Source organism: Ochotona curzoniae, unplaced genomic scaffold, assembly GCF_017591425.1.
Source record: "Ochotona curzoniae isolate NIBS_2020 unplaced genomic scaffold, NIBS_Ocur_1.0 contig_2235, whole genome shotgun sequence".
Taxonomy (NCBI): Eukaryota; Metazoa; Chordata; class Mammalia; order Lagomorpha; family Ochotonidae; genus Ochotona; species Ochotona curzoniae.
In genome coordinates, this window is record NW_024465384.1 from 3,562,393 (window position 1) to 3,580,864 (window position 18,472).

General features: G+C 43.3%; 1 protein-coding gene across 3 annotated transcripts in view; it reads left to right on the forward strand.

Moving 5' to 3' along the window:
- TMTC1 (transmembrane O-mannosyltransferase targeting cadherins 1) overlaps positions 1–18,472 on the forward strand; it is a 188,301-nt gene that overhangs the window by 71,745 nt on the left and 98,084 nt on the right. For 2 of the 3 annotated variants that reach the window (XM_040972266.1, XM_040972267.1), the window contains exons 6-7: positions 13,387–13,468; positions 14,242–14,345. The exons of the other annotated variant lie outside the window; for it this stretch is intronic. In XM_040972266.1, the coding sequence (XP_040828200.1) occupies positions 13,387–13,468; positions 14,242–14,345 (186 nt within the window). The remainder of the gene's footprint in view (positions 1–13,386; positions 13,469–14,241; positions 14,346–18,472) is intronic. 3 annotated transcript variants of the gene reach the window in all.

The following is an 18,472-nucleotide window of genomic DNA, read 5'->3' on the forward strand; positions in this document are numbered from 1 at the left end:
TGCATGCTAGTCTGTGTCCTGTGCTCGGGTGTCCTCAGTGCGTTACATGTTAGCTGCTTGAAGGCTGTGGCAGTCTATTCAGGGAGCCTTTTCCTAGTCAAAACCTCAATCTTTTCCACGGGGAGGTATTTGTTCGAATGGGCTTTTGTTGCATTGTGTTCAGTGTGTAATGGCTGGCAAGGGTCTATGGCATGAGTTAGTGTTGGCTTACTTGTCCTCTCGGGCTCTTAGGAGGGGAGAGCAGAGGCCCAGTGGAGAAGGGAAGGTGAAAATGGAGGCAGAGAGTGGAGTACTGTGGGCGCCAAGCCAAAGCCAAGGGCAGGTGGGGCCAGAAGAGTCCAGGAGGGAGTCTCCCCTGGAGCCTTCAGACGGGGGACTGGGGTACTGCTGATGTCTTGGGCTTCTGGCCTCTGGAAATGTGAGGAAATGGATTGCAGTTTGGTTAAACCACCATGTTGGATAATGTGTTCCAACAGCCACAGGAAGCTCCCATGTGCAGTGCTCAGTAAGTACTCAGTGAGGGTGGTGTGTGTTCCATGCAATGAAGGTTGTTGAGATCACTTCCTGATTAGGTACCCCAGGGTCACGAGCTGGGAACAGGGAAGAAACCCAACCGCTTTCTGATCAATGCCAAAATCAGGTAACCTTTCAAGTAGTGCTTGCTTTATAATCAAAACATTTATGAAAAATAAACTGTTTTTGGTATAACCTATCAATAAATGGAAGAATATAATTAATAACCCAGGCCTTGATTTTGATTAGGTTCTCAGCTGTCATAGACTGCATGTTTTTCAGTATGCTCTATAAATATTCAGGGAATAAAATATAATACACAGTGTGCTGTGAATCTGCCACTGCATTTTAGTGCCTTTTTCCTTCAACCTAGGCTTTTCTTTCATGAAAATATATCTCTCATTTTACAGCATTATCCAGTGAATAGATTCTTGTCACACTAATATTTATAACCAACATATAAAAGAGAAATATATAGCTTTATTGAGGTATATTTTATACAGTGTGAAATTTGCCCATTTTAACTGGCACTACAGTTTTTTTTTTTCATAAATTTTTTCTGCTGTGTAAGCATTGCTATGAGTCGGTATTCATTCCCACCACCATAAGACCCCTTCTGGCTGGTGGTATTGGGTTCTAACTTTCAATTTCAGCTCTTGGCAACCACTCAGCCGCTGAATGTCTTTGCCCTTTGTAGACACATCGGATGAACGCCACAATAAAATAAGTATTCTCTTGTGTCAAGCTTGCTTAACCTAGCCTAATGTTTTTGAGATTTGTTTGCATGATAACTTGTACAACTACCCTTTTGATATTTTTATTACTATCATTCTGCCTTGTATTTTGCTTATAAGTGTTTATCCATCCATCATTCAGTGGACATTGGTCAGGTTCCATTTTGGGAAAATTATGTGTAATTCTGTTAAATGCTTGTGCATTCAAATATTTCCATCATCAGGAAGGATGGTATGCACCTGAGTGCAGTGGTTGTGTTGTGTTTCCATTCTCCCTGAACTATTTTCCAAGCGTGCTGAAGCAGCCAAAAGCCAACAGGCGCAGTTTCCTCCAGTCGTATCTGAAGCCTTGACCTCTTGCTCCTCACCACCCCTGCTCCTTACTGTGTGTCATCTTGGCTGTCATCCTGAGTGTGGGATGGAATTACATGTTGACTTCTCTTCCAGTTTGGCTTCTAGTGATCTGCATGATGTCACCGTGAAGAATGCAAACCAGAGAAATCTCATCTTCAATTGGTAGTTTAATCTTGATCTAGGGCAGCGTAAAAATTTCCCCAAAATGTAGCAAAATGGATTATTATGCACATGTATAGGTTCCCATCTGAAGTACTTTTTGGTAAAAGAATAGGCAAGCACACACACGTTCTTCAGTGTTTAATTGTGTTTGTCACCAAATTAATGTGTGTGGATGTGAAGACCAAGGCCTGTGAAAATGGCTGTTAAATCTTCTGAAATGAATAATTTGGGTTGTAAACTTTACCCATTTTTCAGTTCCTCAATGTTGTTAAGAAACTCGTATTTGGGGATTTTCATCAGTGCCGGTTTATGAACCAAACAGATGAGCAACCCTGATCTGGTTCTTTATTGTCACTCTTCATGTGTAAGATGCTAAAACAATATGCCTTTGTAATTGAGACCATAAATGCATGGAGTTCCTATCCCGTAGGTTTGCCTAGCGTGTGGTGTCATCTGTTCTGAGATGTGAATAGCATGTTTTCCTTCTTTCTCATCTCATAAGAAAAGCGATTTGTTTAAAATACATACTGATTTCAGCAGTTCATTCCTCTGGGCGCATTCCTTTCTTACATTGAGTTTACCAGCAAGCTCTTTGTCATATATTACAAAAAATGTTTTCTAAGAGGCTCTGGGTTGAGAATCAGTTTTCTTTACGATGGAAATCGCTTGTGCAAATTATGCTATGGGAGGAATTGGTTTTAAAAGGTATTTGAATTGCATTCCATTCATTCCTGTGTGCATTTGGAACTCCAGACAGGGTCAGAAGAGCTACCCATAGTGTACATGTGACTGTGGGAGGGGGCAGGCTATGGTGAAGGACTTGTTTCAACAGGAAGTGGTCAACCTCACGGTCGTCAATGTTTTCAGGAATGCCCAGTTGTTACAATGCAGCAAGGATGTCACAGTTTCAAGCAGCTTCGTGCCGCTTCTGACAGTTGATGAATGAATGACTTTTTCTACATGAGTGAGTGGACAAACTCAGGGAATCGCATGAGGTGCATTGGTTCCTGTGTTCATCCTAACGATCTTGGGGAATTTGCATTCTGGATATTCTGGAATGAGTTAGCCATTTCTGGATCTTTTTCTCTCTGTACCTTTTGGAAGTTGTCCAAGTTAGAGTAGGAGTTATAATCCGGGGCTACTGTGTCATAGCTCTTTTACTTGGAGAAGGTGCATTTGTTAGGGTTTTAGTTCTGCTATGTCAAGAAGCTGAAACCAGACAAAGTGGAGACTTGAGCCGGCACCCGTGTGGGATGCCAGCATCACAGGATTAACTTGCTATATCACCACATTGGCACCTTCCTGTTGGTTGTTTGTTTACTTGTTTATTGGAAAGGCAGAGTTAGAAAGGAAAGAAGAGTCACCAAGAGGCATGTTCTGCCTGCTGGTTCTCTCTCTCTGGCAGCAGCAGGGCTTGGGCATTCCAATGCCAGGAGCTTCATCCAGGCCTCCCATGTGAGTGACAAGAGGCCAAGTTCTTGGACCAGCCTCTGCTGCCTTCCCAGGTACGTTAACAGAATGCTGTATCACAAGTGGAGTGGCCAAAGCTTGAACCAGCACTCAAATGGGATGCCAGTGTCACAGGCAGCCTGATGCACTGTGCCACATTACTCCCATGTTTATTCTTATAGCTCATTGGTCACACAAAATGACACCAAAAAAAATGGGAAATGGTAGACTTTTTTTGCCCAACAATGAGCTCAGCCAACACTTGTGACCTACTTAGAAGAAAAAGATAGGAGAGGGTTAGAGTGGGAACTGGAAACGGGAAGACTCTGATGTAAAATGCAGCCTTCTCACCCCTCCTTATCAGTTAAATTACTAGATGTTCATTTTCTCCTCTGTGAAATGGGCTCAATGCTAACCCTTAAATGGTTGTTGTGAGAGGGTAATGAAAAGAGGAGTTGATACTTTGCCCACAGGTCACTTCCATTTCCCATCAGGCATGATGCTGGAGGAGTCCCACGTGGACTGTTGTGTCCTGGAGGGAACCACACTGTCTTACCTGGGACATAAATGCCCAGCCTGGCTGTATGTGTGTCTGGGGGCTAATTTGAAATGTTTTTGATATGATACTCTTCTCTTCCTCCTATTGCAGTGTGTGTTTCTGAAAAGCAAGCCAGTGCAAGACTGCACAGTGTTCGCCCAAAGGTGTGCAGTGTGAATGTGTTTGGAGAAGACGTCCATTGGCTCAAGATGTCTGTTCTGTAGCAATGATGCCTTTGAGTTTTTTTTTTTCTACTGTGAAGCTAACTCTGTTTTCTATTTCCTAAATACATTGCAGGCCTGTGTTTTGAGACTATACTAACGCCCCTGTTTTCCTGCTTGACTCAGTTACTATGATGCAAATCATGATTGTGTAATTCTGACATTCCTTCTATATGTAGCTGTTTGCTCTAAAGAAGAGCTTTTTATTTTTCTCTGTACATTTGTTTATAGCAAAACAGACTCGTATGTATTATATGCTAGAATCCAAATTTTGATTCCAATCATATTATAAACTCCAAAGTTGGTGAAAACATAGTGATTTTTTTTTCATGTGCTACAGTAATAGGATAAAAATAGTTTGTTTATGTAGAGTTAAGATTGTCATGGTTTGAAATACATTTGTGGATGACACGAAAAGAGGAATCAGATGATTGTGTGACTTCTAGCTTGGGCATAGCAGAGAATATAAGAGGAGGGCTTTTATTTGGAATTTTGAGAGGATGGTGATGAGTTGGAATTGAGAAAAAGTACAACTGAGGGAGGTCAGCGGCAGGGTCTGGCCAGGAGATGAAGTTGCAAAGCAGTTGTGTGCCCTGGGGCTCATGCCAGTCCTGGGAGCCAGGTGTGTGCTTCTCCTCTCAGCTCTGCCTTAGGGAACATCATAGGGGCTTGAAGCCAGCCGTAGAGGGAGTTTTTGCCTCTTGGAAATAAGCACATGGTTCAGATCCCTCTTCATCTGCTTGCCAATGCCTCTCTGTGCCAGTATTTCCATGTGGGTGACACCGGGGTATACCCTGTAGCTAGAGTCCTAAAGGTAAGGGCAATCTGAGGGTCAAGTTCAGGAATGCGGGGGCGGGGGGAGGTTCATGTGAATGAGTATTTGGAGAGCAAAGCTGCATCTGAACATGGCAGGTGTCTGGTAAGTGGGGGATTCAAGGTGCTCTGAGGGTCTGGATTGTTTGGCACCTGCTGGCTTGGTTCCTGTAGGAATAAAGTACTGCTGAGTGAACCAGTAATGGGGCGCTGTCAAGAGTCACCTTTGTAAGCACTAGTCCACAGTCAACCTCTAGTGCAAATGTGGTTTGTTTATTTCTGCAATACCTTGGACGACTTTGCTGTTAAAACTGGGAGTCCCTTTAGAAAATGGGAATTTGCTTTCCTGTGGCTTTGTGGCTGTGCATCAGGTTTTATGAATATATAACCTAACAAGCAAAAGCAGTTTTTAACAAGTAAGTATATTCATTTATCAAGGTTTTCATCCATAGGTGTATAGAATGCGATTTTCTTCACTTTTATTTCTCTCTCTCTACATACATATATATATAGATGTATATATATATATATATATATATATATATATATATATAACTAATGTTAATTTAGGTAGCAATACAAAAGCAAATCTTTAAACACAAAGCTTGTCTTGTAATGCTCTTATTCTTAGCTCCTCTGCCTTCCTAGACAAAAGGAAACAAAATCTATGTGAAAACCAATTTGGATGCAATTTGTGTTAGAATAAAAAGCATGTGCAGGTTTTGTATAGGTAAATAGGACAGGATTTAATTTTTGAAATGCGTACTTGTGCAGTGTGAGTTAATTTATTTTGCTGCTGAGAAATAACAGAGTTGGATATCTAGTTGGAAAAATCTTTCTTGGGAGTTCAACTATCATTTACCGTGTCTGTGAAATGCATTTCATTCATCAAAATAAAAATGTACGTTGGAAAGATACGATCTTATCATCCTCTGCCCAATTAATCTTTTTAAAAAGTAGTTTCTTCGGTTGGCAGTAGGAAGCACTTGATAGAAAAGGAAAAAGCAAGATTCTGGGAATCTAATTAAAAATATCTTGACACCTCTGGATAAGAAAAAAACAAGTCAGAATGTTTTCTGTGTTGTACAAATATTTGTTTATCTGAGAGCAAGAGTGAGTGAGCTCGCCAGATGTGTGCGATGACCCAGACAGCAAAGCCAAAAGCCAGGTCTTCCGTGTGGTTGGCAGGGACCAGCCATTTGAGCCATCACCAGCTGCCACTCAGGGTGCAGTTTGAGTGGATGCTGGAATTGGAGCAGAGCTGTGCTCAAACGCTGGCATTCTGATTCAGACACTTCCAACCAGTGACTTACCTGCTAGACTGGGTACCTGCCCTTGAGCCAAGGGAATCTTCTCTCCATTCACTATAGTCAGTCATTTGCAATGTGATGAAAAAAATTACAGTGGACTAAATACATGTGCCCGCACAAATGCATATGTGTGTGTGTACCCTATGCCTTATGCTAGGTTCTTGCTGTGCAAGAAAACAAGGAAACGTTCATAGAAAATTCTTTTTTATTTAAAGATTTATTTATTTCTTATTACAAAGTCAGATACACAGAGAGGAGGAGAGACAGAGAGGAAGATCTTCCATCTGATGATTCACTCCCCAAGTGAGCGCAACAGCCAGTGCTGTGCTCATCCAGAGCCAGAGCCAGAAACTTCCTCCAGGTCTCCCACATGGATGCAGGATCCCAAATCATTGGGCCGTCCTTGGCTACTTTCCCTGGCCACAAGCAGAGGGCTAGATGGGAAGTAGAGCTGCCGGGATTAGAATCTGTGTCCATATGGGATCCTGGCGCGTTCAAGGCAAGGACTTTAACTGCTAGGCTACGCCGATGTGCCTAGCATAAAAATTCTTACCATAAAATAAGGAAACATGGATTTCCAAATATTTTGGCTGTGGGGTAAGTTTGCAATTCTGTTTTCCCATGAATGTTTTAAGTATCCTAATATTTTCTTAGTTCCTACTACAGCTAACAACTCAAAGTCAAATAGTAGCCATCTTAAATCACTGCTCTGGCTCCAGAAACCAGAATCTTACTTTGCATCACATACCAACTTCATACTACATTTTTAGAATCCTGAGGGGAACCAACCAGCATACGTAAGAAGCATTGCGCAATGATGCTGGTTCAGATAGTTCTAAACATGAAGAAATGAATGAGATGTGAATTTGTTCAAAACCTGTTTGTACCACTTTAGAATGATAAAGAAAGAGAACTCCTTTATGGTTGTTCAAATCATTGTCTTTGGATATGGTTGTGTAGTCATAGAAAATTTAAAATTATTTCCTGTTCAAGCAGTTAGAATTTCAAATATTTAATTTTGTAAGATTTATTAATTTGTGTTTGAAAGATTTTCAGGGAAAAGAAGACAGAGAGAGAGAGACAGACAGACACAGAGATGGAAAGAGACGTCTTCCAACTTTTGGTTTACAACCCAAATGATGCTGAATTCAGGAACCTGGAACTCAACCAGGTCTCCCATGGGGTGGCAGGGACACAGATACTTGAGCCATCGTGTTCTGCATCCCAGGGTACACATGAGCAAAATGCTGGACTCAGCGGCGGCACTAGTACTTCCACCTGGTGTGCCAGTCTGAGTTGTGGCGTCTTTGCTGCTGCTCTTCTCCCCTGCTCCAGCTGATGGCCATGCGATAACCTGTGTCTCACCAACACTGCTTCTTCCTTGTTTAAGATGATAAGAAATGATATTCTGAGCAGCTCTGGGCTGCTTTGTCACGAAAACATCTCATTGCTTGAATAATTAGGAGGTATTATTTATAAGCTTTGCTTGCCTCTTCAAGTGTGTTGCGTTCTTTCAATTTCTCTTCTTGTGTTAGGTTCTCTTTCTCTAAATGTTTAAACTGTGTGAAGGAGGAAATTACAATTATATTGAGCAGCATTTTACAGAGATACACTGGCCTGCGAGACTGCGATCTAGTGTTTGTTTATGTTGCACATAGAGTTATTCTCTGGTTTCTTGTGAGAGCAGGCATACACACACACACACACACACACACACACACACTTCATGTTTAACTGTGAAGTCTTATATGGTGTTAAAGTATAATTTAGATTCGGATGCTTGGGGGAGTGTTTCTTAAATTACTTTTTTCTGATTTAGCAAAAGGCTTATCCCAATTTAAACATCTTTCTTTTATTTTGGGGATCTTGTTTTAAGTTTCCAGATGCTGTTTGATGGTGGCAAGGGGGTGGAATGAGAGGATGAAGGATGCAAATAAGTTTGATTTGTTGAGAGTTTGTGCTGCTTGCAGATGACTCTGGACAGTGTATCCTGGATTCGAAGCCTGGAGTTCTGCCCCTTCTGTTGCTGACAACAGCAACCACAGGCAGCCTGCAGTGAGCACTGTTGAACATGAGCTAAGTGCGGATGCCGAATCTGTGAGCTCCAGTGTCTGTTTATGCTTTGAGCTCAGCATTGCCTGGCAGAAACACGTGGCTTTAGAATTAAATTAGCTTTATTGCAAAAGTAAGCCTTAGTTACTTACGGGTTCCCAGGAAAGTGGAAAAGTGGTACAGGAGGTCCCTGTATCTGTCACCCAGTTGCCCCCAGTGTTGATATCCGGCATAAACAGAGCATAATATTGCAACCAGGGCATTGATGTGGCTGCACAGTTCAGCCGTTGCTAAAGATTGAGTGTTTCAGGCTTTCAGACAGAATGTCACAGTATTTTATGAGTTTTCAATAAGCTGCTGATTTTTTTTTTCTGTTTCACAGAACGCATGCCATCTCTGAATTCTGTTTTAGTTCTGTCTTTTAAACATATTTGTAAATAATGGGACTTTAATGTTGCTTGCATGAATTCTTTGGAATTTTTCCCATTGGCTTCTACCCTTGGTGGCTTTTTAGATATCTCCTGGGACTGTAGCTGCTGTCTCCTAGAGCTGTTGGCTTCTCTGTAGGTTAAGGTCTTATTCATAAGTGGGAGCTTGCATTCAATAGAATTTAGCTCTTGTTTACAAAAAAATATGAAATAAATATCCCTCATTGGTGGGTTGCGCATCCCCGCTGGGACTCAGAAACCTCTCCTTCCCTTCTCCTCTGATATAGCGTCTCCAGGCAGTGGTATTGGGCTTGGTGCTTGTCTTCATCCAGCAGAAGAGGAAAATGCTTGTACTTCAAGTGCAATGGACAGATTTTAGCACCTGGCTGCATGTGGAGCCTGTAACTTCCGCTTGCATCCCATGGCTGGAGCTGTTGTGTGGTCGTCTCCAGCTACAGACAAGCCAGGGAGTTGGTGTATCATGCCTGGCACATAGCAAACCAATCAGCCCTGGAGTGGCAGTGCTCTGTATGCTGTTTATTTTGCCTTAGGAATGAAAACCAGGACATTGTAGGTTTGAAATACTGTTTTCGTTGCTCAGAAGCAGTTTTTGTTCATTTCTGATGTCAACCCCATAGATAGCTTGTTTGGCAGATATGTTTCAATGAGTTGCAGGATACCTGTTGACTATGATGCTACAATGTCTGGGTTGCCTGGGATCCTGTGTGCGGTCAGTGGCACATTTCGTGTGGGCAGGATCCTGGGTATAGTAGTGGTGCAACTCGTGTGGGCAGCATCCTTGTCTGGTCAGGGACCTGTGTGCAGTGGTAGCACACCTTGTGTGGGCAGGGTCTGTTTCTGTGATGAGGTTCACTAATTCTGCTCAGATGTAGGCAAAGCAAAAAACAGCATTTCAGGATTCAGTGCATTCAATTGTACTTGCAGAGATGAGAGTTTTCTTGCAGCGAATTTGATTTTGCTTTTGTTTTCTGGATCTAGATACTGAAATCTGAGACTGACTAAGAAACAAGAGAAGTATGTGGCTCAGTGCCGAAGATGCTGCTTTGGGCATCGACCTTCCCCCCAGTCAGAGTGCCTGGGCCCCGGTGCTGGCTTGGCTCCTGACTCCAGATTCCTGCCAATGTGCACCTGGGATGCTAGATGGAAGCCCCTTTCCCTGAGGAAGGAGGTTGACCTAGAAGGCTTGCTGCCTCAGTCTTCTGTTGAACTGCTTGAGTCAAATTATGAGCATCTATGGGGTACCAGCGTTGGTAGTCACGTACCGTACTGATGTTCACCAGCCAAAGCCTGAAGATCAGAAGCAGGCACAATACAAAACACAGAAGTCAGGACATGATTGTCTTGGGGCTATGCTGAATCCTGGAGAGAGCGGTGTGAGGATGGCAGACAGGGAGTGCTGTCTCCATGTTGTAGATTCACCTGTGTGAGCAGTGAGCTGAAAGCCAGAACTGCAGGTTCTCCCCAGCCCTTGAGCCGCACTGTGTGGTCTCCTGAGCATGCACTCCTGTGGGTGTTTCTCTTTTTTATCCATCCATAGTTGATGCATACCAGAAATGGCAGGTGGTGTTGCCACAGCTATGTGCAAAACTGTGCAGGTTCCTAAGTGAATCTTTGCACTAAGAAAAAGATTAAAAGCTGCCAACAATAATAGGACACACTCTCTGAACCTCTGATTGGTACATGCAGGTTAATGACTTCAAAGATGATTCAGCCAATGAGAAAGTGTGTTTGATATTGGACAGGTAAAACAGTGAAATGTACTTTCTGTTGACAAGGGCGGCTAAAATTTAGTTGGGCAGCTAAAATTTAATAAAAGAAGGCTTCCTCTGCCTCAGGCACGGTTCTAATAAATGTTACCCCTAGCAGTTCCTTTGAGGTGGGCACTAATGGTACCTTCATTTTGCAAATGGGAAACCAGAGACATTCATAGTTAACTGTCCCAATTCCCACAGGCAGTGAGAGAGAGAAATCAGGATTTACATTTAGCCTGTTCACTCAGTCACAACTGCTCTGCTCCTCTCACATCATTTCCAGCAAATTCTCTGTCTTCCCACTTGCCACAGGCAGTTTGTAAAAATAACAGCCAGCACAACAATGAAGAACCACAAAGCAGACTGTGTCTGGAATCTTGAGTTCACAGACTGCTGGTGCTGGAGTCTGAGGTCAAACTCTACAGGTAATGGTCTGTGAGTGGGCAAAAGACCAAGGTCAAGGCCTGCACAGCTAGTTCCTGAGTTCAGTTCCTGCCTCTGGCTCCTGACTCCTGCTTTAGCTTCCTGCCACCTGTTTAGGAAACTGACATGATTCACCAGCTGCTGGCTCAGGCCCTGGCCTAGTCCTAGTGATTGCATGCATTTGGGAAATGAACCAGAAGTTGGGAGAATTCTCTGTCCCTCTCTCTTGCTCCCATTCTTGCTCTTGTTTCCCTACTCCTGGTCTTTCACTTTGTCTTTGCTTCTGTCCCTCACCATATCTCAGATGATAATGAATTATGTAAGATTTTTAGAAAAAAGAAGGATCACAGGCAGGACATGGGGTTTAAAGGGTGAGCTCATGCTTCCTGAGTGCAGAAAACCGACAACTGTATTGCTGTCTCCTGTTCACAACCCTCACTGAAGGGCGGGTGTGACTCCCAAGTTGCTGGGCTCCTCTGTGGTTGACCTTTGCCTATCAGAGTTCAGATGATGCACTTCATGGGCTAAAGGAATGTGTAGAAAAGAGGGGACCAACAGTGAATAGTTAAATTCACCTTAAGTTTTAAATATTTGAGAGGTCCATTTATGCAGACAGGGAGAGAAGGAGGGAGGGAGAGAGAACCAACCATCTGTTGGTTCACTTCCCAAATGGCCATAGCAGATGAAGCTGAACCAAGCTGAAGCAAGTTCTGAAATCCATCCAGTTCTGGTGTGTAGTCAGAGGAAACCAAGAGCTTTGAGGGTCCTTTCTTGGTTTTCCAGGCAGAGAGCTGGATTAGATGCAGGGCACAGAGGACTAGAATTAGTATTCTGAAACGGGATGCTGGCATCACGAGTAGTGCCTCAGTCTACTCTGTGACAATGCCAGCCATGATTTTTAACCCTTTTACTCGATCTGAAATCAGGAGTGGAGCGTGGTAGGTGGCATTGGATGGCTTTGTGTTGTGATGTCTGCTACACACCTCTGTAGGCTCTGAGCACTAAGTATGAAAGAAAGTCCGTGATTTTTAACCTTTTGAATCAATTTGAAAGGCAGAAGGACAGAGAAACCCAGACAGACACTTTCATCTGTGGGTTCACCCTTAAAATTCCTTTAATAACCAGCACTGGGCCAGTCTGAAGTCTTGAATGCAGTCTGGGTCTCCCGCATGTGTTGCAACAACTCCAGGTTATGAGCTGTCACCTGTTGCCTCCCACGTGTGTACTTGCAAGAAACCAGGTTGGAGACAGAGTAGCTGTAACTTGAACCAAACATGGTGATGAGGATGCAGTTGACCTGAGTGTTGTTATAACCTCTCTACCAAGTGACTGCCTATCTCTGGCTGTTTATGCTCAACTCATCATCTTTTCTAGCATGAACTGTGTCTGTGTCTCTGCTACCTCTGCCAACAGTAATCTTATTTCTTGTGTTTCAAAGAGAAGTAGGAGTTAAATTCCTAATTTGAAAGCTCTGAATTCAAATTCTTTCTGTGGTGGTTGTTGGTGGTAGTCAGAATATATGTTTGTTTGCTTACTAAAGAACAAAGAAAATTAAATTAGTTATGATGGGCATGCTAAACAGAATTTCATACATAGCTGTTATAATTTTTTGGCATGATATTGAGCCATTTATTATACATCAGCCTGGAGCTGACATTCAGCCAAAAACTTCTGAGATATTTATAGATTCTGAGAGGAGATGAAAAATTTAATATCTTCATTCTGCATCATCAGGATTCAACATATGGGAGATGCTACACCCCAGTGGTTTTCTTCTCTTCACTTACTGTTCCTATTCCATACTGAGCAATTTTAGTTTGTGTGCTAATGTAGTCCAGAGATGAGGAAAGGATGGAGAGAATAGAGTACATATTTTAACATGACTCTGTTAGTTGGTCAGCATGTATTGATCATCCGGTGTGGAAAAATAACTCACCTGCCACTTGGGGGGCCCGGGACACTGTCACATTTGATGTGACTGTGATGACATTTGCAGTAGGAGTGTGTGGGCTCATCTCTTATCTTGCACCACAAATGGGAGTTCATCGTTAAGACACAGTATAGGAACCAGTGGATGGAGAATGACGAAGAGAGAACAACGTGGATTGGAGGACTCTCTTTGCATCTATCCAAGAGGATTGTTGTGGAAGACTGGCTGATGAGACATCCATTGAGGAGAAGACATTGCACCCCTTATTTCCTGAAGAAGGAGGACATACTCCTGGCATCAGATTATACCTGTGAGCAGTGTAACCATAGTTGTCAGGATGGCTGGCTTATCTGCCAACAAATGGGATAGTACTATTTATAGGTAGCTGTGCTAAGACTTGACCCACTCTGATGTCATCGATGGATCACAACTTTCCCGAAGAGGATGCCATTATCATCCTCCTAGAAGTGAGACAGATGTGCCAAGAGTCTGAGAGTCTCACCCTTTCGTCCTGGGCTGGAAGCTGCAGGGTCGGGGCTCCAGCCAGGGGCTTTGGCTCTAAGGCTGTGCCTGGATTTGGTGTTGGCAGCCTTTGCCAAAGCTACAGTGTTTTCACACTCAGAGGAGACCATTACCTTCTGAACTCTCATACTGATGCTTCTTTTTTTTTTTCTTTTCTTGTTTTAGGTACCTGACAGCGAGCAACAATAGAAATTTCCTGCTCACCATGAGACCGTTTTTGAAAAGGGCTGTTTTGGTCATTAGTTATGTAAGTCTATGTCTATTTACTTTGACATATCAGATAAGGAATATTTCTTTTTTTTTTCTAAGATTTATTGCTTTCAGTGGGCTTAGCAAAGTGATTAAAGTTATTTATTAGAATCAACAGTGGATTCTGACACCAGTAACAAACTTAGCCACCATGGGTGTGACATAGGTGTTGCAAGTAGACATGAGTTTCATGACGTGGACATGGTGGACAGCGGTGTTGCACAAGCCTTTGTCGAGATGTTGATGCTGAGCTGTCCCAAGAGAAAGCAACACAGACCTGGCTGTATCCTTTTGTGTTGTTGGAACTCAAGGAATGCCCCCACCCACCCACGTTTAGTGGCCTAAACATCAAAACTGTATCTGCCCTTAATGCTGTGGCTTACACCACACATGCTAGTGGTCCTTGCGATCATCATTGTTTTGGGGCCGGGGTTACTCAAGTTTATGCAGCTGTTGTAGGATTCGCTTGTGCATTCCCTCTCCCAGGGATGCCTCTTTCTCTGTGGCCTCTCCCTGTGGTCTTCCTAGGATTTCTCACACAGGATAATTGGATCCTTAAAGAACAAATCAGGACTTGCAGGACTTCTGGCGTGTAGGGCCCAGCGTTGACACACTGCATATTCTGGCACATTCTAGTGGTGAACTTTGAACATAATTTAAGGAGTCATGTGATGTGCCTTGGTTCCTTTTCGTGATAGGAGGAGCGGGACATACTTGCAGCTAGGGCAGAGGTCTCTGATGCTGTCTAACCAAATCCTCTGGTCTCTGAAGGTCATTGTCATTTTGTACTTCCGTCTGTGGATCATGGGAGGATCCATGCCCCTGTTTTCCGAGCAGGATAACCCAGCTTCATTTTCGCCTTATATTCTCACAAGGTCAGTAAAAGCTGTTTTTCTTTTTAAATATGATTTAGTACTTACTAAATAAATTTTAAAAATCTTGAGTTACATGTTGGCTTTACATGAAAAAAAGGCTATGTTCAATATTAGGTATGAAATTGCTGGGGCAGTATTACTGTGTTTGTTTTCATTGGTATACAGTTTTTCTTGCTCAACAAGTGTTTTACTGAAGAACTTGTTTTCAGTAACGATGCTGTGGCCCATTTGGCAGATATTACAGAATGGTGGGTAAAAGTGTGTAGAGTGGATATTGTAACCATTGCAAGTGGCAGACACAAGTGAGCAAGTATTTTAGCTGAAGTGTGGTTAATTGTATCGTGCCATCTGTGCTGAAGACTTCCAGAGCTCCTGTGGTTTTAAATTCCTTGCCTGCTCAGGTGGCTGCGTTGTGTTCCCCAGGTTCGTTGTATCAGTGTTTCACAGTCACAGTTCCTCCCCCAGGTTGTTGCTGTGTAGAGTCTTGAGCTGTCACCTGTAGCCTGGCTTCCCTCCGTCTCTAGGGGCGGCAGGCCGTTGCTTCTGTCTCTACACCAGTGAAGATGTTGGCTTTCCGTCACTTGTTTGCCGTACGCGTTTTCATTGATAAGTTTCTACTGCCTTATTTGCCCTTTTAACTTTTCTTTATTGTTTCTACGCATCTTCTTTTGCTTTAGATCCTTTATTTTCTACTCGAAAACGATATCTTCTAATGGAACAGACTTCTAAAATTGTATTATCGCAGTTGTTTTCCTTACTTCAAAATACACTCAAAATTAGTTACAACTTGAATGTGCTTTCCGGAATTATTGATCTAGAAAACTAAGTGTTGGCCTATGTTTTCCAGGCTCCTCGAGCCTTCCTAAGTGGTTTATAGCTTAGCTTTTTCAAAGTGTTATTTAACTTTCCTTTAATCAAGCTTAACATTTCCATGCCAAGTCTTTTTTGCTAATGTTGCAACCTACCAATAGTGTTAAGCCATCTCTCAACCACCAATTTTTCCAGGGCTCCTTGAAGGCTGTTTTTAGCTGTTGAGAGCGCAGTGCTTGACTGACTTCAGATTCTGTAGATCCTTAAATAGCTACTTTCTGCCCTTCAGGGAGAATCACCTTTGCCAGATCCTGCTCTTACATAAAGGCCTATTTCCTTCCACACTGGGCTGGTTTCCCTCCAAGTTTCTCATCTCTTTAATTGGAGCGTTCTTTTTTATCTTTATAATTAGAGCTAGTCTGTTCCCTGAGCTAACCAGTCTTTAAAAACCAAGCTGCGCCATCCAAGTTCTAAAAGCGAGAGCAAAATCCACTGCTCTCAGTTCACAAAGCAGTAACTTCATCCCTGTCCTAGGTCCTCAGTAAACTGCATCCATGCTCGGTGCCCAGGCTAAGCAGCCACTCTCCTCCAGCTCACGCACTGCTCTCCCTGCAGGGCTCGCTAAGCTACCAATGAGGTTAGATTCCAGCCTTCTTCTTGCCAGTGGTTGGCTTTTGGTGAAGCCCCTGGAAAAAAATCCAGAGCTTGGGCCAGCTGTTTGCCAAGTTCTCTTGCTTTCAGGGCACCTGTACAACTTTCCAGAGGGGCTTGACTGAACAAATCAGTGACCCTTGTCGGCAGTTCAGTCAACACTAAGTGACAGGCCACAATATCCAAAGAACCACGTCATCATCGTCATTATATTCTACCCCTTTCTGTTAAAAATGTATTTCTGTTCTTACGTTTCAAGCTTAAGATTTGTAGTTAGCCTGAGTGGTTTTTCCTGTAAGACAGCTGTCTTTGAATCTGTGCTTGAATGTTCAGAATATCGTGGGGGATTTTTTTAATTGTTTATTTTGTTATTTATGTTGAGAGGTAGAGTCAAGAGAGGCAGTGAGAGGGTTCTTCCATCTACTGGTTCATTCCTCAAATGACCCTGACTCTCAGAGCTGCCAGGAGCCATTCAGGAACCAGCCAGGAACCAGCCAGGAACCCTAACTGGATCTCCCATGAGGTGGCAAGGACCCAAGCATTTGGGCTGTCTTCCATGGCCTTCACAGACATATTAGCAGTGGAGCTGGATGGGAAGCAGATCAGAGTTTGAATTGATGCTCCTGTACGGGATGGCAGCATTGCAGGCGGAGGTTTAACACACTGTACCACCCACCATGGTGGCCCCAGAACATTATTTGTAATTCCATTCTGCATGAGCTTCCTCCTATTTCTGTGATTTTTAAAATTTCTGCTAGGCTGATGGCTGTCAAGCTACCCTGGGCTGTTGCCAACTTGCGATGGATTTTTTTCTCCTCATCACCTGTGCCCTTGGCTCTGGGAGGCTGTCAGGACGCATCTCCGGTTTCCCATGCAGGCCCATCTGTCCACCTCTGCAAGGCTTGTCTTAATTAATAACACGGGTCATGAAGCGCGCACAGCAGAGATGCATCCCCTCACAGCTGCAGAGGCGAGACGTGCAAGATCCAGGTGCTGTCATGTCCATTCTGGCCAGTGTCTCTTCCCGGTCCTCACCTGAACTTTGCTGCGTGCGTGAAGGGGAAGAGTCATGATGTCCAGTCCTCTTCTTACAAGGATAAGAGGGCCAGGTGCTCATTCCACTTTTTTAACCTCCTCATAGGGCTCGCTCTAAATCTCGTCCCATTGAGGGTTAGGACTTCAAGCACGGGAATCTTGCACAGGCTTAACTCTGTGTCTTCCTTTACTTCATCAATAAACTGCGTACGTCTTCCAAGGGTGCCTTTGCATCCCTGCCCCGGGTAAGATTTCTCCTGGCGGAGTCCACATCATAAACAGATGTCTGATGAGCATTTCTGCTTGCTCTGCATTTAGTAGTCAGTGAAGCTACGTATATTTCGTTTCAAGAAAAATCCTAAACACTTTTCAGAGCACGTTGGTCCAATTTTCCTTTGCTGCAGACAGTGCACTGTGATGCTAGTTCTGAGATTGCCTGCCTCTCTTTAATCTGTTTCCATGAAATGGCTTGACTAAACTGAGATGATGAATCATGGAGGAATGGGCATGAGAAATCTGTGTGAGGAGAGATGACTCAGGGCTTGGGGATGGAGCAGAAGGAGCTGGCTGGCTGACTGTGATGGGAACATGGACACCATTGGGTTTATTTGCTGTATTTTGCAGCTCGGTCAGCAAGCAATTTAACATGGAGACCTGACACTTCTGATGATCTCTCTTTAGTAGAAAAGAGAAAACTTATTGAATGTTTATTGCCTTGTTGGGCACTCGGATCAAATTGTGTCTAATATGCCTATCTCATTGCTTCTTTTTTTTTTCTACATGCTATGAAAATCCTAGTTTCAAAAATCTAACTTACAGACATTTATGTATTTATTTTATATGTTTTAAGTAATAGCCTTACAGAATTATAATTTGCATAACATGTGATTTTCCTTTCATAGTGTATTATTCAGTGTTTTTTAGTGCCATCATTACCACAATTTTAGAAATCTAATTTCCCTCCCTACTTTCAAATTCCATATTCAAGTCTGACGCTGTGGCACAGTGGGTTATGTCACTACTAGTAACGCTGGCATCCCATTAAGTATGTAGTTTCTTTTTAATATTTACTTATTGGAAAGGCAGAGATGCAGAGAGAGAATGAGAGAGATCTTCCACCTGATTATTCACTCTGCAAATGGTTGTAGTGGCTAGATGTCAGCCAGGTCAAAGCCTTGAGCCAACAACACCATCCAGATCTCCCACGTGGGTGGCAAGGACCTAAGTAGTTGGGCAGTCTGCTGCTGCTTTCCCAGGCAGGGAGCTAGATCAGAAGAGATCAGAACTGTAACAACTGCTACTTGAACTGGAGCTCATATGGGATACTAATATCACAGATGACTGCTTAACCGACTGTGCCACATCATCAGCTTTGAGTTCTGGCAGTGGCTCTTCCATTTCGCCTCCCTGTTAATATGTCTGGGAATGCAGCAAAGATGCCCCAAGTGCCCAACCCCCTGGCAGGCTTGTAAGAGAATTGGATGGAACTTCTGGCTCCTGGCTTTGTCCTTGACTCAGCCTTAGCCATTGTGTCCATTTGGGAAGTGATCTAAGAGACAGAAGATTTCTTCTGTATCTCCCTCTCTCTGTCACTCTGGCTGGCAAAGTATTTTTTAAGCAACGTCATATTC